The following is a 23,460-nucleotide window of genomic DNA, read 5'->3' as shown; positions in this document are numbered from 1 at the left end:
TCTGAGAACAAACACACCTTACGTGATGATTGTGGTGTTGTGGAGAGCCTGGCTGCATCTCGATTTGCATACTATCTGTCCTAAATATTATGCAAATTAGGATTGGTGCTCCCAAAGCATAGTAGGTTAAAACAACTAGCCTATACTAAAGGTGTCTAGATTGTGATTGTGTTTAGAGTGGGTTTTCAAAGTGTGAATGTAATATTACCCACAATCTTGCGCTGTGGAAGAGACGTTGTTTATGAGTAAAGTGGTAAGAAAATAGGTCTTAAAATGAATTTTGACTTTAGCTATATGCAAACTCATCAAATGCAGATGAGTCTGTGATGTTAAGATGAAATTTGATGCCGTTGTTTTCGCAGTAATCAAAATTGCTTTTTCTGACCAGTTAATGCTATGCTAAGCTTGCTAACAGAAGGCTAAGTGAAAACACAAAGAAAGAGAAATGTTTCAGCCCTGTTTTTTTTTTTATTCAAACAAACTAGGCTCTTTGGAAGTACGTGCTTGTGGCGACATTTCAGCAAATTGATATTACACGGCTTCTTACATGTTACACGACACTTTCAAAGCGAAAAAAAGCGAGTTCAGTTTTATCCAAAACATACCCAAGCATTCCACATTGCGCTACATTGTCTACTACAATAGAAAAGTCATATGGAGCTGATTATGTGATGCAAACATCCCAATGTATGTTTACAAATCATGTACTATGTTATTTGATGCAGTAACATAGCATTGTGCAAGGAACCATTCAAAAGTCTTTATTAATCGCTAATCTGCCCCGTAATCATAATTTGTGTGAAAAGGAATAAAAGTTGATGGTGTTTTACTGCCGTAAGTGTTTATTTCAGGTGGAAACGGCAGTGAATTGTTTGTATAGGTACGTTTTCAAGAGCAAAAATGTAGGTAGAGGTTTTCCCAATGAGCCTAGTTTGAATTAGAAGACATCATTTCGTCACTATTAATAAAAAAACAAAAACAAAAAAATGTCCTTTCATTTCCAAACAGGCTCTGAATAAAATAAAGTGGCTGCTTTAAAAATAGTGCCAGACTTCCTTAACTCTCCCACGACACGAGCAGCCACACAGGCACAAACATCACCACAGAGGCCAAAGGTGCTTTGCTAGCAGAGCGATAAGCTAAGACTAGCAGTGAGGGCCTCTTTTTGAAGCTGAAGGAAACTGTTTTGGCCCTATCTGAATGACAACAGAGGCCTCTCCTCTTCCCCCTCCCAGCCCTTCATCTCTCATCTTGTCCCCCAGAAGAGATCTCTCACTAGCTGATACGGTGAGGCGTGCTGTATAATGCAGGCTAATGTCACACTGGTGGAGGTACTTGGAAGCGGAGAAATGAGCCCTGCCTGTTCAAAACTGGCATGAGTAAAGGAGCAAGGGCTATCTTCTGGCACAGAAAAAGGAGACTAAAAATGAGAAAGAGTGACAAAGAATGGAGGGATTAAAAGAAAGAGAGTTGAGTAATTGGGAGTGACAAGCCAGTGGTGGCGTGTCAGGCCTTCAAACAACAGGGTTGAGTGAGTAATAAATGGAAAGAAATGAGAGCGAGAGAGAGACAAAAGAAAGGGGGGTTGAGCTTTACTTCTGAAACCTTCGATGTTCAGGAAAAAAGGGGAAAAATATCTTCTGAGGTTGCCAAGAGAGAGCAGCCTTTTAGAGGTGACCTGTGATCAAAGCCACCAGTGCATCCCAGATCCCCCCTGTTGGGAATAACCTAACACTCGTTTTCTCTCTTCCTTGGATCCAGATTAATCTCACCACATCTGCCCATAAATATCACAGATTATATCAGTCTTGGATCTGCCCTCTACGGGGCCACCCTGCCCGGGCCAGTCACTGGGAGGAGGGAAGAGTAAATGCAGCCATGCGTAAAAGCATTACGCTAAACTAGGCACGGCTACTCTGCATGGCACTGCAGAACCTGTCAGGCGCACTGTTATGCAGTCTGATCCATAATAGAGCGAGAGAGAGTTCGCCACACTTAGCTGAATCAGGTCACACACTATCAAGCACACAGATGCAGACTCAAAACTCCACCTATGCACAGACACTTTCACTCTTGAACACTAACTAACCTTTAAAAAAAATCTGAATATTCAAACTCTTTAAATCCTTTGAGAATACTTTGCTTCTTTTATGAAAATATGATGCCATAGATATACAATAAAAGACAGGACTTAAAAAAAAATATCATTGTGACAATTAAAAAAAAAAAGCATAAAAATAAATATAATTATATATAATTATAATTTTTTCTTTTGACTTTGGGATGAAATATGATCAAGAAATCATTTTTATTATCAAAACAAAATATCAAAAAGGAAATCAGATTTGTATGACACGTCCATTGCAAAAAATAAATAAATAATTAAATAAGACTCCTAATTTATGACTTTTATTACTTACCCAGCAAGCTCAGATCACCAGATAAAATGCTAATACCCTGCAGCATACTATACACCCTGATCTTTGGTCTGGCTCCACTGCTTCACTTCTGTAATTAAAGAACTTGGACGCTATGAAATCTCACTCCAGCATGATGGACAGTTGACCCACAGCATCAGGATTGGCTTTCACGGAACGACCGGCTAGCCGTCTTGAGTGTGAGAGACCATTACACACATGCGGTTTACATGTCTGCATGGCTGCACGGTGGAACTGTAATGTTACCTTACAGGGTTACACATGCCTACGTAACCCCGTGCTGTAATGGCTAGTGTCCTTTTAAGCATTGGCCAGAGTAGTAAAAGGTCAAAGGGTCCACATTTAAATAAATAAATCTTACAGGAAAGAAGTGAATGAATACACGGCCAGATCTTATATCCTTACAGTGATCGTTTAATTGGGAAAATGCTCGTTTCCTGTCGAATGGATGCAGCATGAAAACAATGAGTTGGGCAACCCCCCTCAGTAATGCAATTATTCTCTACATGAGCACACTAGCAAAGCCCCATTTACCACTGCATGTCTGCAGCAGTGTATGAGCGTGCCTTTCCAGCCCACCAGCCAGGAAGCAGTCAGTGGAACTCTTATTAGCACAGGAAGCACAGATTTGCTTAGCAACCACATTAACTCTCCTGTCACTGAGGTATTTGGAATTATACCTCTTTAGTGACAGCCAGGCGTGCACGGGCAGGCATATGCGCATTTTCCTGATATTTGAACTCACAGAGGAAATACCACTCCTGAGACGCTCACAGGAAAAGCTCTGAGCGCTGCTGTGCGGTGCCATTCAGGACTGTGTTTTTATTTACACTCTTAAAAATGCCATCTTTGGTTCCATCTTGGGAAGCTATCCATTGCGAAAAAAGGTTCTTTACAGTGGAATCTTTTTTTTTAGATCATTAAATCGTTCTACATGGAAAAGTTTTTCGGGGAACCCATTTTGGGTTCTTCTAAGGCATTGCGGTGAAAAGCCCCTTCTGGAACCTTTAATTTTTAAGAGTGTACATATATGCAGACAGCCAATCAAAGCTCAGATTGAACCCGATTTCAAAGCCGCTCGGCCATGAGAATGCCGCTCTGTAGTTCCCACAGCCAATCTATGGGGTCTTTGACTGCAATCGACTGATAGCTTGACTCTGATAGATTGTTTCTATCACGGGCCGGAGGAGATTAATGAGAGAGAGACAGGAAGTCGAGCCAGTTCCACTCAACAGAAGCTGAAGAGGCCGGCCGATATGTTATCGAAAACTAAATAAACATTTATCAGCGTGCATGCTCTGCTCGGCCCAATCACTTCCCTGTCTCCGCGTCTGGGGCCCCAACTCAGGTTTCAAAGTTCAGCCACACAATTTACTCGCCAAACATATCCTAAACTCGGTTCCTATTAAATATGAGCACGAACCAACGGCTGTGATTATTCTCGGTCAATGTGCCGTCAATCACGCACAATGAGCCGGTACGCGGTGGGGTTTGGTCGCTATCATTTGTCGGTTTTCACACAATGATTTCACAAGAGAGATTACCTTTAGCTGAGAGGATTGCTTGTTTACACAAGCGTCAATGTGAAATTAAACACTTTTCATGTGGGCTTTTTATTTGCCAGGGCTTTTGAAACGCGAACGGAGCTTTTACTGAACGAGTTTGCTTTACAATCTGCTCTTTTGATTCCTTTCAAGTTGGTTAACAGTGTCGAAATGTTCCAACAACTGGCTCCTGAGCAAATTCAACAGTTCCTGCTTGGTGAGGGGTTTTGTGGATGGCGAATTGTTGCGCTTGTTGGTGCTGCTGATGTTGTTTGGCAGCCCTTGTCTTTGGGAGAGGACAGTACAAAGGAGCTTTGATTGGAGTGTGTTTTTGTACGAGTTGTGCTGACATCTGTGTGTCTGTGTGTGTGTGTATGTGTGCGCCCATGAGTCTCGGAGTGGTGTTGGCCTCACTGAACGCTCAGCAGGTTGACTAGAACATGCTGGCTCTTTCCCTCAAAGCCGCCAGCATTCTGTTCCAAATGAGTTCAGCTCGGGGAGAGCCTTCGCTCTGGGGCACAATCACAAGGCTTACTGTTACAGGCATACAAGAGGGGTGAGGGGGCTGGGACCTGTGAATTGGGACAGGAGAGATCCATCCGGAATGAGAATTAGGGACAGAGAGGCAAAGGGGAAGTGATCGATAATATTTTATAACATGTAACATTTCTTGTTCTAAGGTTTTGCTTCGGAAGTTAGGTTAGGACTCATAATGAAAGAATTTACTCTTTATATTAATGATACCTATATACCCATCTATCTACTTACCTCTGTACCCACCTACCTACCTTTCTACATAACCATCTATTTATCATCGTCCTACCTATCTTCTCATGTATCTATCTGTAAGGCCTATAAACCTTGAAAAGGTTTTAAACTTTTTTTTTAAACTTTAAAACAATACTTTGTCTGGCTATGACTCAGCAGTCAAATGTTAGACCAGTGCCAAATTAGCCTGCAATGACAACATTCAAGATCCCCGTTTCAGGTCACTGTGTAGTTCATCTAGAGCAAGTCTGACAAACTGAGTAGACCTTAGGTAAATGGAGAGCCCCAGGAAGTGGAAGAACTGGCTGAGACCCAGCGAGAGCGACTACACCCAGGCAGAGGAGCGATCTGGGCCTCCTCAGGAGACAGTTTGAGCAGCAGAAAAGAGACGGGTCTGATTTCATCTGATAAGCAGGCAGAGCTGGAATAAGGTCCCTGCACAGGGGACGTAGAGAGTGTGTGTTCTTTTGTCATTGCTGCCAAAAACTACACACTCAAGAATAGAACCTGCTGGCTTAGATCCTCTCTTTTACTTTAGACCTTCTCTCAGTCCTTTAGACTCCTTCTATCTATCTATCTATCTATCTATCTATCTATCTATCTATCTATCTATCTATCTATCTATCTATCTATCTATCTATCTATCTATCTATCTATCTATCTATCTATCTATCTATCTATCTATCTATCTATCTATCTATCTATCTATCTATCTATCTATCTATCTATCTATCTATCTATCTAATTGACTTGTATTCAGATTTAGGAATTGGAATTTAAAGACATGGTTATGAATGGTGCACAACCCGTTATGGAAACAAAAGTGTAAGTGGTGAATAAGCCATTTCATAAGCTGGAGAATGCGGCAGCTCTGTGGCTGGAGTGTTATTCAGAAAAACACTGAGCTGTAGCCTATTATTGTGGGCAAGCGAGACAGAAGTCTGTGTCATTGGAGAGCTGTTGTGTCTTTAAGCAAGGACAGAGGTTGAGCTGTTTTGTCTCCGTGTCTGAGGGGAGGTAAGTATACACGCTCTCTCTCTGTCTCTCTGTCTCTCTGTCTCTCTCTCTCTCTCTCTCTCTCTCTCTCTGAAACACACACACACTGTCAAAATGCCTTCACATACGATGTCTAAGGAGATGGCATCAAATTCAGGAAGCCCAGTGTAACATCAGAATGTGCTTCCTGCAGCAATCAATAGATCTCAGGGCCACACACCCCCACACATGCACAGACTTTAACAAGGGCGTGAGTGGATAAACAAATTGCCCTTGCACTTTAATCAGACTTGGAGAGAAACAACAAGCCTTTTGCAAAATTTATGTAATCGTTGCTTGAACAACGGCTTCGCCATTTCACTCTAGTTTTGCTTTAAAAGCCACTCTGCGATCGACCAACCACTTAAGATAAGCCAAAGCCAAATCGCAGTCAAACTGAAATATTACCAGCTCTAAGAGACACCTCATCTATATATCATTGATAGCCATCATATTTATGGTCATTATAAAGTATAAAGTGTTTAAATATGCTCGTACTTTGAATACAAATATGTCTGAAGTGTCGGCCAGGTCCGTGTGAAATCGTTCAAGCGATCCATTGAGTTGTAGATCGATGCAGCTCCTCGTGGCCGAAGAGAGAGACAGCATTGAAGCTGATGCTAATTGAGACAGAAGTGAATTGATAAGGCCTGGGATGCATAATAAGCTCGCTTGAAGCTAACACAGGCTAATGTTTCCATTAGCGTCGGTGAAGAGATGGATGGAGCAATAGATGGTGTTATGGAAGGCTGAGTGACAAGACGGATGAGGCCGAGAGACACCATTTACCGACCGATTTGTACGGAATCCAATTTTTTAAAAGATCCTATGCTAACTTTTAAACTATAGAATGGGTAACCGTTTCTTATTTGTGTTTTCAGTGTTTGCTAAATGTGACTAACAATAAAAATAACTAAAAAAATCTGAACATGCACTTAAATTTAATTTGAATTGAGGTATGCAAACAGGATGTGGAATTGCAATTCAAATGAGAATTTTAGGAAGTAGAATTTAAATAAAATTCAATGGAAGTGAATTTAATTCCATTGTCATTCCATTTCGTTTCGTAAAGAAAAATGATCAGCTCTCCAATGGAGTCTGAACATACAAAACCGGGACACACCAAGCCAATGTCAAAGAACTAGAGGCGACAAAAACTGACTGTGATGTCACCTCTTGTTGGCTGTGTCTCGGCCAAAAAGCTGCGCTTGAACACACCAAAAGGACTACAGGCGACTGTGAACTAGCACATGCATTCTGCATTTGTGTGTATGTAAATATCTGTCTATATCAGCAGGTATCAATAGTCTATTTTTGTCATTCAAAAAGGAAAACCTAGTACTGAAGATAAACAAACCGTAAACAAAGCAGCACTTGATTACCATTTTGAATATCAATCACGCTGCTCACTTTCTTCATTCCAGTCGGCTCATTATGAAAATATTTGTGCATTTGAATGCTCAGGTAAGATGACGTAAAATGATAACAGCCTTCTGTCTGTACCATCTTGACTTCTTTGACTTGACTTCTCGCTTCCATCACTTTCGTTTTTATTCTCGTGCACTGACTCCTTTGCTAAGCTGAACAGCCAATCAGTGTTCTCTCTCTCACCGACTCAAAAAATGGCCTGACCATCGGCTTGGTGTGTCCCAGCCTTAAAGCTCTTTGAGGCTGTTAATATTTAGAAAAGCATGTTCCATTCCATCCATACAAATAAGTCCTATTATTTCAGTACAACTGCAGATGCATGGTGTACAGTCTTGACCTGAGTATTTAAAAGCACTATGTTACTGGCAAAGAGCTGCAGAAAAACAGCAACCACCTTGACCTACTGATAGAGCGGATTCTTAGAAGCCAAGGTAAAGAGATAATTAAACAGACTGATAGGCCTAATAGTGAGATAAAGGTCAAAGTGAAGAGAAAAAAGAGAGCACTACAAAAGTCTGTACAGTGCAAATGTAAATAGTAGTAACCTGTAATTAGATCCCTCTACTGGTGCGATTTATTTCAGACATTGTAGTTCATTGAGACAGTCTTGTAGGGAGCAAACAATGAAGTATTGTCAGATATAGGATGCCCCTTTAAAACCGGGCAGGCTAGTTGGAGGGTACAATTATCTTCAATTTCCTCTTGGAAAAAAAGCTGGCAGAGATTGTGTTCGGCTTTCTCTCCGATTCCATGTCTGTGTGTGCTCGTGTTTGCATGTGAGCATGTGTGACAGCCCCTTTCAGAACAAGATTACATGCGTGGGCATGCGAGGAGTGGCTTCAGACAGTAAATCAATGGATTCCACTGTAGTGGTGTTGTAGAACGTCTACAGGTTAGCGCAGAGCGCAGGGGGAGCCATGCGGCTTTAACCTGAGCCTTTACCTCCTTTCGCAGACACACACACACATACACAGCTCTGGTTTCACACACATTGTTTTATTTAGCATGTCCGTTGTCAGCTCATTTGGAGGAGTGGTACTGGGTTGGAATAGTATTAATTGCGAGGGATCTATGACCTACGATCACTAACCTGAAGCACCACACTAGTCCGGATGCTAATGGTATTAAATGCCATTGTTTCCAACACTTTTAATTCACCTGGAGTAAGCCGAGAACACACACACATTTGTGTATACCTTCGACCCCTAAACCTCATGGCCTTTCTGAACAACTAAGAGGTGTAACCAGACCTGCATTCGTCCAATCACTTCTCAGGGAGTAGCCTACGTCTCCACTTCCTCGACTAAAGTTAAATAAAATTACATTCACAAACAGATAAATGTAGGGCCAAGCCAGACTTGATTTTGTCCATTTGTAAGATATATATATTTTTTTTTTAAACACATACAATGAATTGCTCACAATTAGACCAGTAACAATGACACCCTATAATGTGGTGGACTGGACTGACAAATTTGTAAAACTGAGACAAAGATTCACTCATTTAAATAAAAGATTCAACAAAGATAAAATAGCTAAAAAATTTTGCATTCATGTTTATCTAAGTCGATCAGAAATAAGCAACAGATCATGCGCCTGTACTTTTAACAGGAAAAATATGCTGGTTTACCATTCAATTTATTTCACATTGTTGAAAAATGTAATTCAGTCAGAGCTCTGATTGGTCCTGCACCCCACCAGCATCTGTCTCATAAATCAATTGAACTAATTATGAATTTGAAAATAAAAAGTTATTTGCTAACCACAATGGGAAAACATTGGAAAACCGCAACATGATTCATGTGGGCCACCGACTAGCGTGCCATTGTTAGCGCTTGACAGCAGAGTCTCTCCCGAGAGAAAGCGCGGGGGAAGGGTGCTGTTGAACGGAGACAGACATTCTTTTGTTACCTGTTCAGCAAAACCAAAATAGCCTGCAGGCTTTAAGGCTGGAACTGATACACCGCGTCCCTTAATCAAAGAACAAAATGACAAGCTTTCTGTGTCACGCCTAGCGCTGCCTCTCCACTACAGCCACAGGGCTTTAACTGGCAACCATCTTTAGCAACAGCAAACCAGGAAGTGATGAAGTGATTATATTGTTGTGTCTGGTGAAATGGCAAAGAGCTCTTTTTTCAACAAAAAAACATATTTAGAAAATCTGTACAGAGCATTACAAAATAAGTCTTAGCATTAGCATAGGTACTGAACTACAATTGATATTCCCCTGAGAGCACGCATGCATTCAACGAGGCATTTTTAAGGAAAATACATTCCCTTGCAGATGTTAGATCAACATTAACTGAATGTTTACATAACATTTGTGATTCAAAATATAGGTACAGCTGCCTTTTTTGTTTTTATGTAAACATGACACTTAAAACGGTGCGCAATGCTATGTAGATTAATCATTTAGCAGACATTTTGCAAACGTATGTGATCTACTGGTTCTGTACCTCGCGTTTCTCTCTGTCTGCGCTACATACATCAAAAATCATCAAAATGTTAGCTATGCTAGCCTTAAGGCTCGTTCACGCCTAGAGCGATAACTATATTAACATCCGCACCAACACACAATAATGCTGTTTATTCTAAGCGCGCACTGCAGTTTAAATGCTCAAGCTCTTTAAAGTCGGGTGGATTCTGATTGGCTGTCAATCTGTATCATTATAGTTGTGGTGTGGACTTCCCTATTCTCATACTATTAAAACTTCATAGTTATCGTTAAAGTTATTGTCCTTGATGTGAACAGCTCTTTAGTCTGGAGAAAACAGGACAAAAAAAATGAAGCATGGCTTGTGAAGGCCACAGCCAAGACAATGGTCTCAGGCCTGGGCTTTGTCTTCTAGTCTTAGTCCTGTTCCTGAGCTCCAGCTGATCCTTTTTAAACATTTGAAGGACAAAAGGAGCCCAGTTGAACCTCAGGATGAGAGGTGGGACCTTGGCGTGCTCTCCATCACCCCAAAGACAAAACCCCTCTCGTAACCACGAGTGTCCCTCGACATTAGGTCTGCATCCTCCCTTTATTTAACATTCACCAAGACATACTCACGCATGCACAAAAAAAGGACAAAAAGACTCCGATTTGCCTCCCCATGCAATGCAAACACGCAGGAGACATCAATGGCAGAGCCGTGCTGTGTTTCAGACCGTAGCGTTGTGGTTGTTAATTTAGACGGGGTGTGAGCGCAGGCCTTTGTGTGGTTAGACTGATGTCCGCACACACCAGCACACACTCGCCCTCTGCCCCAGTTGTGTGGCCTGTAATCTTGTAATTCTTGGCCTGTGGCCTGTAAAAGGTCAACTTGGAAACAAGATTACTATGTGTTCTGCGGTCAGGGTTTCACCTGAGTGATGTCACAGTGGAATCTACACGTCCGCTAACTCAGATGTTACTCACCTTTTAGTAGACCAAAGCATAACCTTTTTCATAGAACGGCTTCTACCAAAGAAAAAGCCGTTTGAGGCCAGAAAAATGGGCTGGACCTTTGGTACAAAACTTTGAAACACTGCTTATATTATACATTTTGAAACGCTTCATGTTATGCTTTACTCCCACGTATTTTATTTACACATATAATGTGTGTGAATTGATTTGATTCATTCTCCCTTCTGATTCATGATTACATAAATGCGCTTTAATATATCTTTTCAAAATTGTGGCATGTTTTTTGTGGGCAGGTTATGTAGGCTTGTGATTACGTCATCGTTCAGCTCTCGAGTCAGTGGACACGCTGGCTCCGGCACTATCACCATTTGTGTGTGTGTGTGTGTGTGTGTGTGTGTGTAAATGTGTGGATGTTCTGATTCAATGATGAAGCATTTTGGGTGGGTGACAGACAGATGGAGTTATGAGTGAGTAAATGTATTTACCTCTTTACACACATTCACGCTGAATTGTACAATTAATATCATCCATACCCTGCTGCCGATCTGGAACTGACAATAGAACAGCAGTCACGATAGCAAACCCATCATCTGTCTCCCTCTTGCTCTCTCTCTCTCCCTCTCATCTCTGTAGATGTAGCCAAGAGCCCAGACAGCAGCGTTTCACCCTACCCTGCATTTCCACTCTCAGCAAACATAACTAGAGGATTTGAGTTGCATATTTTCTAGCCATGTACTGTAATAGTATGTCTGTCTACTCATTTCTATGTCAAATTACACATTATAAAGTAGGCTCCTTCTGTGTAGGGCACGCTTCAAAGAACAGCAGTTCTACAAGTCTGACTAACCAAACCAAATTATGGTGCATCTCAAACCAGTGCAACTGGGCCCAGACGAACGCTTCATTTAGAACGGGGTGAGGAAGTATGTCGTGTGTCTATTTCTTTCTTCCAGAGGCTACGTTTACAGGGCTTAACATGCCTGTAAAAAGAACTTGTAAGGTACACACGTATGAAAAAAATTGTACAATGTGAAAGGCTGTACAATTAAAGAACGAATGCAATAATTCACGCCTTATTCAAAAGGGAAAAATGGAGACCTTTTTAAAGATTTTTAGCATTATTACATTATTTTCATGACAGTTAAATGGATTAGTTCACCCAAAAATGTAAATTCTGTTATGAATTACTCATCCATATGAATTGAGCGGTTTAGTCCAAATTGTTTGAAGAGGCAGATAGAATTTAGGCTTTTATTCACATATAAACATTCATTATCTCACACATGAGTTGTGGTAAAGGGAAGCTCAAGCATGAGAACCAATGAGGTTCATTCTCTTGTTACGCAGCACGTTTGAGCTTCCGCAAGAACCAATGAGGTTTGTTTTCACACGTCAATCAGGTTCGCTTGAGCTTCTGTTTATGTTCACTCATCAATGTGTGAATAAAAGCCTAAATTCCACCTGTTCTCTTCAGAAAATTTGGACTAAACCGTTCAATTCATATGGATTAGTTTTATGATCTTTTTATGAACTTTTTGAAGCATCAAAGTGGTGGTTGCGTAGCTGTCAATGGAGGGACAGAAAACGCTCAAATTTCATTAAGAAGATCTTCATTTGTGTTCCGAAGATGAACAAAAGTCTTAGGGGTTTAGAACGACACGAGGGTGAGTAATTAATGACAGAATTTTCTTTTTTGGGTGAACTATCCTCTCCCAAATTTACATGCTGCAACACCTACCGGGCACGATCACTGTCGCAACAGCTTGAGGCCGTCTACCCTGGACGCATCAAAATATACTAAAACTGGGTTTTAATTTCTATAAACAAAATATTTTATGCAATATACTCGAGAAACATGGGATATTTATGTAGATCTACAAGCACATCTACTGTACGTTATGATCGTTCCTACAAGCTGCGGCATGCAGATTTATAGAGAGCTGCTACATAGGGGCAGTGTGACTCCAAACGGGGCAGCGTAAATCCAAATATAGCTCATTTTTTTCAAAGTCATTCAGTTTGAGGAAGTGTTGCTGTCTCTCAATGTGTGTTTATATGTCATGCTGCCTCTGTCAGACAGCCATCTGTCCGATGGGAGCTGTATGGAAGCATCTGATTGGTCAGTCTGCCTGAATAGAGAGGGGTTTGATGGGAAGGGTCATGTGTCAGACTGCTCTTAGACACACAAACACACAACACACTGCCAGCTAAAGTGTGACTCACTCCGTCACACAAAGACAAAAGGGCTCAGCTGACATTGCAGAAAATCCCCATGGACACACCAAAAAAAAAAAAAAAAAAAAACATATTTTGCTCAGCGATCTTCAATCACAGTGGCAGTTAAAAGAACTGGCCAGAAATTTGTGTGGCCCTGAGAAAAGAACTGGCCAATGAGAATCGAGTATTCCAGAGAGCATTGTAATATACAGCTGGAAATCCCACGCATATTGTACAAAAATCGAGCTTAAAAAACGACATAAAACTACTCAAAAGTAATTTGACGCATTTCAAACTGAATACTCAGCAGCAAATAACATAGGACATGACTTGAATGCATCTGTCTGCATTTGATTGGATTGTGAAAAGTAGACTATGACATTGGTAAATATAATTTGTCCTTGGCTACATCAGAGGACAAAAAAAATTGTTTCAAAATAATGCACAATCCAATCAAAATGTTAAAGAAAATAAGTGCGGTCAAATTTGTTTTTTACAAATACAGAAAATAGATGAAAATCTATTATATGTTGAAGCACAGAAAGAGGCTGAAACACAAGGTTGCGTGATGAATTTTTCAAAGCCAAAGTTGTCATCATGTTTCTTTCTATCCGTGCTTAACTGTCATTAATAATACATATCAGTGCCATGAATGAATGAACACAAAAAAAGTAGGAATGAATGAGGTTTTATTTGTTTAAAGAGTGCAAAGCCAGTCAGAACATTGGATCTAGTTCCTTTCTTTCCTACTTCATTCATTCTTTCCTTATTCATTCATTCACTTGTACTTGCCTATTCCGACAGTCTGCCTGAAATTAAACGGTCACAATGTCTTTCATTAAATCAAACATTTACCTCACACTTTATGTATTAGCACATCCAGTCTCGCATTGACAACCACAGTAACTGAGGAAACCCCCGAAACGCATCTATTTTCCCACCCCTCCTCCCTGTTAATGCCAGACAGAGAAAAAGCTCCCTCCTCCATCCCACACTCTTCTGTCTGCCAGACCCCCATCGCATCTTCCTCCACCTCCCCCGGCCGCCCCTATCAGGCAGGTATATGAATGCTTTCCCAAAGGCCAGCCAATACAAACACACACACACACACACACACACTGACTGGGCTGACTGATGTGTGGGGGCTGGTGGAAGGAGTGTGAAAAGAGAGGATGCCCTGTGATGAACCTCTCTCTTTTATCTGTGTTTATCTCCATCTGACATTAATGAGATTTTAGCTACTGCATCCTGGGGGAGGGGGTGGACAGACTAGGAGGCTTAGCAGTGTGTGTCTAAGAGGGTGTGATATAATGTCACAACAGAGCTTAAGCTGTGACGAGGGGAAGTTATGTAAGAGGGTATCATTTTCCAAAATGTCTTCTTTTCGATTGCAATATAACTGAAATCCCAATGTTTCTTCGTTCACTTGGAAGCTCTGTAACTGTGTAGGCAGTGAGGGCTTCAGGTTAGCTCTCTTGAGTTGCAATGCTTTCAGTCCCAAAACCTAGTGAACTGCCTACTATGCAGCATACTAACTACATTACAACTTCCCTACTGACTTAATGTACTGATACATTCAATATAAAATGATTTACATTTATAATCAATATTTTTCTCTCCAAGTTAGCCAAAATAAGGCATCTAAGGAGGCATTATTGTTATAATGTGGGATTTCTTTTTTTTTTACATTTCATTTGATGTGAATTAAAATGAGGCTGTCTGGCATTGAAGTACAGTCTCTTCACTATCATGTACATGGATATCAGTTGTTCAAATGACAAAACATCGGAGCTTCGCCTATACAAAACATTTCCAGAGGACAGCACATTAACAAAAAAGCATTTCCATCCCTCAGCGCTTTCGTTTGCATCAAATTAAATAGGGCACCTAGTGTGAAATAAGTCTATTTCCTAAATATATTTGATCTCTCAGGCATATTTTTAAGTCAATGATGAACAAAAAAAACAGAGAAAGACTTACTCCCTGCTGAGGTTGCTAAATAACGATGAACAGCAAAGCTGAATAAGTGCCATTTTGATTTGAAAATTCAGCTCAAGAGGTGAAAAACTGATCAAATTAGCTAGGATGTGGCAAATAAGCCAAGCGTGAATCTTCACACATGAACTGAACTGTTAGTGTAAAAAAAACTAATGAATTGACTTGCATTTGCATTCTATTAGAGCCACAAAAGCAATTAGGGCTTGAATTGTTCCAGGGAGATGTTCGTGTCTTATCTCTAAAACAAAGCCACATATTTTCTCTCTTTGCCTGGTTAATCACAGTTATGATCCATCAGTTCGGGCTTGTCAGTGACGGACTATTTAAAAAATCTTAATTAGCACCTATAGGAGACCCGTTAGAACACTCAGCTGCTGCTCACTCCTGAAAACAAAAAAAAACCTGTCGAATTTAATAACCACCCAGGACTACACATGAGGGATTTAAAAAAAAACGAAAAAAAGAAATCAGGATCAGTGAGAAGAATGAGCCTTGTTATGAAAGCAAGAGATTACCGTGTTTTTTTTCCAGAGTTTCATACTTTGTAAAACTGTTCGGGTTTCTCGTCTGGCACTCTTGCGCAACAATAAAAATGACCCTTGCGGATATCCAAACAAAAGCCTGTTCATATCAGTAACCGACTGAACAACACAGGGTCCGTTTCTCTGCCTCGCAGGTCTTTGAACTCACGAGTCCAAGTTCTGGAACATACTTATGAAGACTTTGACCAGTGAGGTCTCAGAACAGCCGCTCGACTCGGTTCTCAGACGGATCCTCTGGTTTATATCGTCGGCAGCTGCAGGACTATCGGCACACGTGGAGCCCCTCGCATTCTGCAGGGGAGGCAGAGAAATGCGCAAATGCAGCTTTTCGCGCTGCAGCCATTGATATGCATACCAGGGGCCAGCTGCTGCTGAGTCGAGTTGAGCCATCCTCTGTGTGTATGTGTGTGTGTGCAGCTTAAGAGCGATACGCCTGGCGAATGAGACGGGACATACCTAATATCCCCTTAGGGAACTGGCTTCCTCTCCCAAAGCTCTTGCACCCTCTCAGTTCTCCACCAGATATCCCAGAATTCTGTGAGGCGCTGGGGGTGGTAGAGAGGGGGTTGGAAAGATGCCACACTCTCTCCCTCTCCAAAATAAAAATCACAAGTCAGCCGAACCGAACGCGGAGGACGGAAGAAAGAAAATGAACACGCAAGGTGTTCATCAAAAGGATTTTCAAGGGCGTGATTTAGAGTAAATTACGTAGCTTTGTTTCCAAAGAGCGAACAATTAAGCGAGAAAACGGCTTCAAAGGCTGAGAGCGGTTCAATTCTGCTTTAATGACTGGATGATTAGAGAGGTTTACTACCCACTTCCAGCACCTGGGGGGAATTAAAGATCGAGAGAAAGGGTGGAAAAAAAACACTTGATTGTAGAGGAGACGAGGAGTCAGCAGGGGAAGGGTTCTGACACCGAGCAGGTGTGTGTGTCTGTGTGCATGTGCCGGCAGACATGCAGCGAATGCGAAAAAGAGAGTGAGAGGGAACGCTTCATTCATGCCCATTCATACTTCCATTTGCATAATCAGTCTCTCGCTGCACTTTGGGAGTGGCTGTCCTGGAATGCGGCTGTCGCAACTCTCCCTTCCCGTCACTGAGCTGCGGTTTTCCTGCACTGGCGGCAAGAACGCGCCGTCTGCCAAAACTCTCGAAATAACCCCTGATAAAACGCCTCCACATTTAACAGGAAACTCAGAGGGGGAAATCAAACGCATGACTAAGTGGGAAATGCTCATGATATGGGCTTTCCTTTGCTCGCTGCTCTGAAAAATGAAAATGCCAATTATTTCATCAAGAAAATCTGCCAATGCAAAACGTGCAGAGAAAAAAAACACAATTATAACAGGGCTGTACATGTAACAATCATTTAGTGCAAATCATTCGATAAAAAAAAAAAACACATCTCACATTAATTTCCATCTTGACACGTTTACAATTTTAAAATAGTTGAGACATAATGCAAAAATGCATCTTGTGTGAAGTCTACCTCAGGCCGATATATAATTGTAAAATGGATTTTTGTCCATTTAACGCTTTCGTCTGCCATACTAATGTATGAAAGTGATCTTCATTTTGGAGTTCTCATCAAATATTGATTATTTGTGATTCGTCTAATTTATTCATCAGCGCACCATGTAATAAATTAAGTTTTAATCAATTGAAGTCTCTAAAATGGAGTCTCATTAAAGGCATTTAGTCACTTACTATGCTTGTTTACAGTCTAAAGGCCGTTATATACTTCAAGCGAAATTGAAGAAAGAACTGATGTGACGTAATTTCGAACAAAATCAGGTCAAAATGAAGTTTGTTTGGAGTTAGAAACAGTTCGATCCGGCTGGAAAACACCTTCATACTACCATTGGTCCATTGCGATTATATCGGGGCCTTTAGGGTACGTTTACACGATATTAATGTACTAAAATACGCAGAAGGTTGCTGGTTTCGATCCCAGCGGTCACCACCAGTGTGTCCTTGAGCAAGGCACTTCACTCCATGTTGCTCCAGGGGGATTGTCCCTGTAATAAGGGCACTGTAAGTCGCTTTGGATAAAAGCGTCTGCCAAATGCATAAATATAATATATAATATATAAATATAAAAGCGTAAAAGTTTTTCCTTTGCGTCTTTCGGCGTACAGACCCCCATTGATCCCCGTACACACGGAGCTGCAAAAACTATTAAAAATGCTGTATTATGCATGCCCGGCCAGTAGTTGTAGTGTTTGTAAAGAAAATCTGCACACCTGATGTAATACGCATGACGCAATACGTCACCGTTTTCCCCAAACGCCATTTTTGTGTAAATAAACGGCCAAAACGCATACAAAGTTTTCCATTTTTAGTGTCGTGTAAATGTGCCCTAAAGCCATTTTGCCCTTAATCACCTAATCATTCAGCGCCACTCCTGACAATTACACCCAGACATTTTTATCAGTATAAAGTAATCACGATAGCTCATGAAGCCAACTCAACACCTAGACGTACACTTTGAACCTGTATACTACAGTTCAGCAAACTCAAGCCTTGTTTATCAAGCTGCCAAACTCTTTTGAACCCTTTGAACAAGATCTCAGACACGGGCAACACAATTTTTTTTCACCACAGAGTATTAAAAGATGATGCGTTTGGACCTGAAACAGCTTGACAGAACATAATGGCTAGGTACATTTTACGCTTAATTATGACTGTGTGTCTCAGCGAGGGACACAGAACATCCTGTCTTTCTGCGTCTTCCGGCTGCTGACTGAAAGCACCAGACAGACACACACTCACAAACACTTACACACACACACACACACACACACACACACACACACACACACACACACACACGTATATGTCGAGGGAGGTGGAGTAACTACACAGTCTGTGACCTTCTCTCAGCAAGCAGCAGAGAAAGAGGAAGTTCCTTCACCCCACCCAGAGACAGAGAGAGAGAGAGAGAGAGAGAGAGAGAGAGAGAGAGAGAGAGAGAGAGAGAGAGAGAGAGAGAGAGAGAGAGAGAGAGAGAGAGAGAGAGAGAGAGAGAGAGAAAGAGAGAGAGTGAGAGACTGCCAGACTACTTTTCACAGATGAGGAACAGTAAGATCTGTAAATAACTCAGCAAAAAACAAAATAGCTCTGTCACAATCGCACAGACAGAAACACAGTATACAAACTGTTACATCTACATTACTTGAAAGTGGAATGCTTGTTATGCAAGGTTTCGAATGCATAAATTAATACAAATATGCACATATAACCATTTTCAACACTGATCATAATAAGAAATGTTTCTTGAGCACCAAATCAGTATATTAGAACGTTTTCGGATGGATCATGTGACACTGAAGACTGGAGTAATGATGCTGAAAATTCAGCTTTACCATCACAGGAATAAATTACATTTTAAAATATATTTAAATAGAACACAATTTTTTTAAATAGTAATAATATTTCTGTATTTTTGATCAAATAAATACTTCTCAAAAACATTAAAAAATCTTATGAATCCAAACATTTGAACTGTAGTGTATATGTATATTAATAAAAAATATAGATTTTATATATTATTATTATATAAATATATTTATAATATATAATAATGTGTTCTTGTGGCATAGAGTAATAGAGTGTGTTACTGTGAAAATACTGCACCATTAAACCAAAGTAGCTAGCTATTAACATATCGACAGTTTAACTAAATTTACCATAACTAATTTTAATTTGGTTTGATGCCAGTATTTGACCGGAACAGAAAAAGATGACCGTAGAAGAAGACAGTTTACACTGACACTTACTACAGTGCCCCTTGCAGCAATTTAGAGAACTGCATTTCACCGTGTTGCATTACAAATGAACGCTGACACATTTCACATTACAATAACGTGAAATCGAGCTTGTGTAGCTCAAAGCATTTGCATCAAGCGCGTTTCAAGCCTCAGTCTTATTCTGCAAACATCTGAGTGGCAAATGAAATTGTGTGGAAGCCATTATGAAGTCATCAATATCAAATCTCAGACTCTTCCTGGCAAAGGAGTGACCGGGCGGTCGGACGTATGTAAAAATACACCGAATCTCCCTCTCTAGATGGATATACTGATATATTCCACTTCCGTTTCCAGACGGTTTGAGAGTGTTACCTCTTGTGTGTGGTGAGAGGCAGGAAAGCTTTTGTGATGAATAAAAGCCTGCTGTGGGGGGTCTGATAATGTGATAATGCAGAGAGCTCCGGGACATTTTGGTCTCACTCGAGACCGAGGGAAATAGCTCGATGTTAACGAGGCAACGTCATTCACCGTAAGGGCCCATTCAAACTGCGAAGAAGCACTTATGACACACATCGCCCGTGCAAAAAGAGACCGAAAATGGCAAATGTGTGTAAACACGCTGGAGCGCAGGCCTCGGTTTACATTCTCTCGCTCTATTCATACAGGGAAAGTAACTGGGTGAGAGCTGGAGGTGGTGGAGGGCTGATCACAGAGAGATGGGAGGGAGGAGATGTTGGTGAATGCACTTCTTTGTTGGTTCATACTCCGTTTCCACCACAATACTCCAATCCCTGCATCATCAGCTCCATTCAAGGGAAACAGCTCATGCAAATGGCCAGGCCTGCCATTCACCGAGTGTTTGTGTGTGTGTGTGTGTGTGTGTGTGTGTGTGTGTGTGTGTGTGTGTGTGTGTGTGTGTATTGGAAGGGGGGCACATTACTAAAAAACTTTTCCTCTAATCCTCTACCTCACAAACAGGACCCTGCCTGCAGCAAGAGTCAAGCATTAGAGCCCCAGGGGTAAGATGAGCCGCCACACATGCGAGTAACCCGAGACTGGAGACAACCCAAAGCAGATAAACATAAAACAATCAGCCCGAGACCGCTTTATCGCATTATTCCTTCCAAAAATACCCAGAAAATTAACTTTATGATGCATATTTAAGCAGCAAACTTGGTTGGAGTGCTGCTCAGAAAGCCTGTTTTTCCCTCAGCAGCCTCGTGATTAAACCCTCAATGGCCCGATCATTAAAAACACATCCACTGTCAAGTACCTGTGATAGCTAAACGGCCCATTTCAGAATTACCATAACATGACGCCGTTGCCGTGGGACATGTGGAAGTCATGCTGAGCTCGAGAGAGAGAGACAGATGGAGGAACGAGATGATAAAAAACAAGCACTAGACAGAGAGAGTGAGAGAGAAATGAAGACTTACAAGCACCCTGGCCTTTAATGGCTCTAAATGATTGTTTGTTTACGCAGTCAGCACTGTATCTACAGTAGAGGTCAGCAGGACAGAGGTTGTGACACTGAGGGCTAGTTGTTGGTCAATTCAATTCAGCAAAGCTCAGAAAGCACCTCGAAACGCTCTCTGTGATTTTTTGCATTGGTCTGCTCAAGTTAAATATTTCATGCCATTAAATTTAGGCCACTGCGGCGGCTATTCTATCTTGACGTCCGCCCACAGAATCCACATCTCACCCCCCCTCCCGGATATCAGGTTGTAACATTTGGACTGGGAAACCAATATCATGATAGTCTCTGGAGTCTGAAGACTGGGTCACCAAAGAACTGACACTCTTGGCCCCTTTCCAAGCACTCATCTAAGGAGGGAAACTGACACTACTTGGAATATGCCAACGCAAAACTTAAGACATACAAATTTCACCCTGGTGGTGTGGCTTAGCGGTTTAAAACATCAAGGCCTGGTTTCACAGACAGTGCTTATAAGCAAGAATTGGGACATTTGAGTAGTTTTTATAAACACGGTGTGCATCTCGAGGCAAAACAATGGCAGTGACATATTTTAAGGTATCTCAGTGCAAGTTGCTGAGAACCCAGGGGCTAGTCTGCCAACTTTAAGATGGTTCCTTGGAATTCCAGCAGAGGTGATTCATGAACATCGCCACAGTGCCTCGTCGCACTTAACCTCAGGTTGTGCCAAGGGGAATGTCCCTATAAGAGGTGCACTACGTCTGCCAAATAACTACTTACTGTTGAGTCTGAAGTTTGTGTCACCAAAGAACTGACTCTCTTGGCCTTTCTCCAAGCATTCATCTGAAGATGGCTGTGGCAAGCCAATTCAACAATATCTATATTTATGTTTGTAATACTTCTTTTTGAATTACTGACATATAACCGAAAAGTGACCAAAGTTTCAATTTCACTAATAATTATATCACTAGTTTCAATTTGTTTTTTTTTTGTTTTTACTTGCAATGACTAGTCAGAATGACTGTTTTATAGTTCAATATAAGGAGTATGATCCAATTAGTTCTAGGACAACCGTCACAGATACTAGAAGATAAACTATTCCTAGTAAGCCAGGATGAATATTAATGCATCTTAAATAGTTGGAAAACATGCAAGTTGGAAGTGAACCGTTGATGTCTGAAGCATTGAAGTGAATATTTGCTACTACCAAGATAATAAGTAGCAGCAGAGGAATACGTACTAGTGTGCAATGAATGACTTGATACATAGGATTAATTGAATAGGCACTAGTCACTACTGGAATAGGTATCTAATGAAAAGTTTTTTCCTTGAAATAGGAAAACATGGCAGTCACTACTGGCTTGTTAAAAACAAACAGCAACTACTAATATAAAAATAGGCACTAGTTAGTTTAAAAGGATCAAACGGCTCGTCACAGACATCTGACACTTGCAGTATACACTACAAGAAAACTTCATCAGTTCTCCCTGCACTAGAGCAGGGGACGCGGCGCAAAATGCAACAAACTGGCTCACCCGTGATGCTTTCCGCTTGTATTTATTGGCGAAGTCAAATTTCTCCTTAATGTCATCCAGGAGCTGCTCCAGACGCGCTTTCTCCTCTTTCCCCGTGTAATCCGGGCTCAGGAGCACATACGCCCTCCAATTTGCCGAGTCAAAGCCCCAATGGCAAGTCCTGTTCTCCAGCGATTTGTGACTGTGCACCACGAATTTCTGGGTCGGGTACATGAGCCTGCAGTCCATGCATTGGATGCAGGGCGCGTTGGGACTCGTGTAGAGCTCCGGGACCAGCAGACCCTTACACTTCCCGAAGCACTCGTGGTAGATCTTGAAGCTCTTCTCGGTGAGTTCCAGCTCGATGGAGCCGTAGAGCTCCTTCTTGGAGTGCGGCGGGTACGTGCCCCCGTAGATGAGCGCGTTGCAAAGGCGCTCCGCGTCCGTCTTGGTGATGAGTCCGCAGGACGGCGCTGAGAACGGCAGGATGCCCATCACCTTCAGGATCTCCAGCTGGTCGGCGGTGCAGCGCGAGCAGTAAATGTGCAGGTCGTCGCACACCGAGTTGATCTGCTGGAGCGAGAAATCCCGCAGGACCGTGTTTAGGATCTGCGGCAGGCACAGGCGCTTCTCGCCGCCCACCACGAAGCACGAGATGATCTCGGCCTCCAGGACCGTCTCGCACCTCTCCGTGGAGCGGTCGGACGGGACGAAGAGCGGCCCAGGCATCACCGGAGGAGGCTGCATGGAGGGGAGATGCAGCACGGGCTCCGGGACGTCTTTGCCATCCTTCTTGAAGAGCAAATCGTGTTGCCACCTGGCCGAGAAAGCGGCCGGTCCTCCGAGAGAGCTCATGGAGCTCAGGTGAAACTGTTTAAGAGTTTGTTGCAGTCCCGGGTGAGGCTGGAAACTCTGCCGTGTTACTGTTTCCATGTTTCGCGCACCGCGTTGTCGTTGAAACCGAGCGTCTGGCGAGAAATACGACTCAAAGGTCCTGGTACCGCGTCTCCAAATCCAAGTCTGTAAAAACAAGCACAAGAAGGCCGATAGGGCTTCATGAAATCCCCACTCAGACGAAGGTTAACACCGGCGTGTCTTCTTCCCCTGCAGCGGGCTCTCTCCTGTCCATATCCACGGACAGACGCGTACAGAAAACTCAAGTGTAACACAAGCAAAAGCGCGCAAGTTGCAGCAAAACTATCCCACGGGGGAGCCGAACTTGTCCCACGTCAATTTCAGGAGTCGAATACACAATCCGCGAACTTTAAATCCGTATTTTTCCTTGCGAGTCGAGATCGCTGCAGCCGGACACGGCGCGTCGCCTCCGCTCCTCTGCCCCTGCAGTTCAGTATGACTGAGTCAGTGAGCACAGCCTCTCGCGCTCTCTCTCTCTCTCGCACTC

At 42.1% G+C, this 23,460-nt stretch overlaps 1 protein-coding gene across 1 annotated transcript in view; it reads right to left on the bottom strand.

The window, feature by feature from the left end:
* Window positions 1-23,460, bottom strand: part of skia (v-ski avian sarcoma viral oncogene homolog a) — a 68,002-nt gene extending 44,542 nt beyond the window's left edge. The window contains exon 1 of the mRNA XM_079826715.1: window positions 22,080-23,460. Within this exon, the coding sequence (XP_079682841.1) occupies window positions 22,080-22,991 (912 nt within the window). The 5' untranslated portion in view covers window positions 22,992-23,460. The remainder of the gene's footprint in view (window positions 1-22,079) is intronic.

The sequence above is a fragment of the Gobio gobio genome (assembly GCF_949357685.1).
Source record: "Gobio gobio genome assembly, chromosome: 10".
NCBI classification, from domain to species: Eukaryota; Metazoa; Chordata; class Actinopteri; order Cypriniformes; family Gobionidae; genus Gobio; species Gobio gobio.
This window is presented reverse-complemented; position numbering and strand designations above follow the sequence as displayed.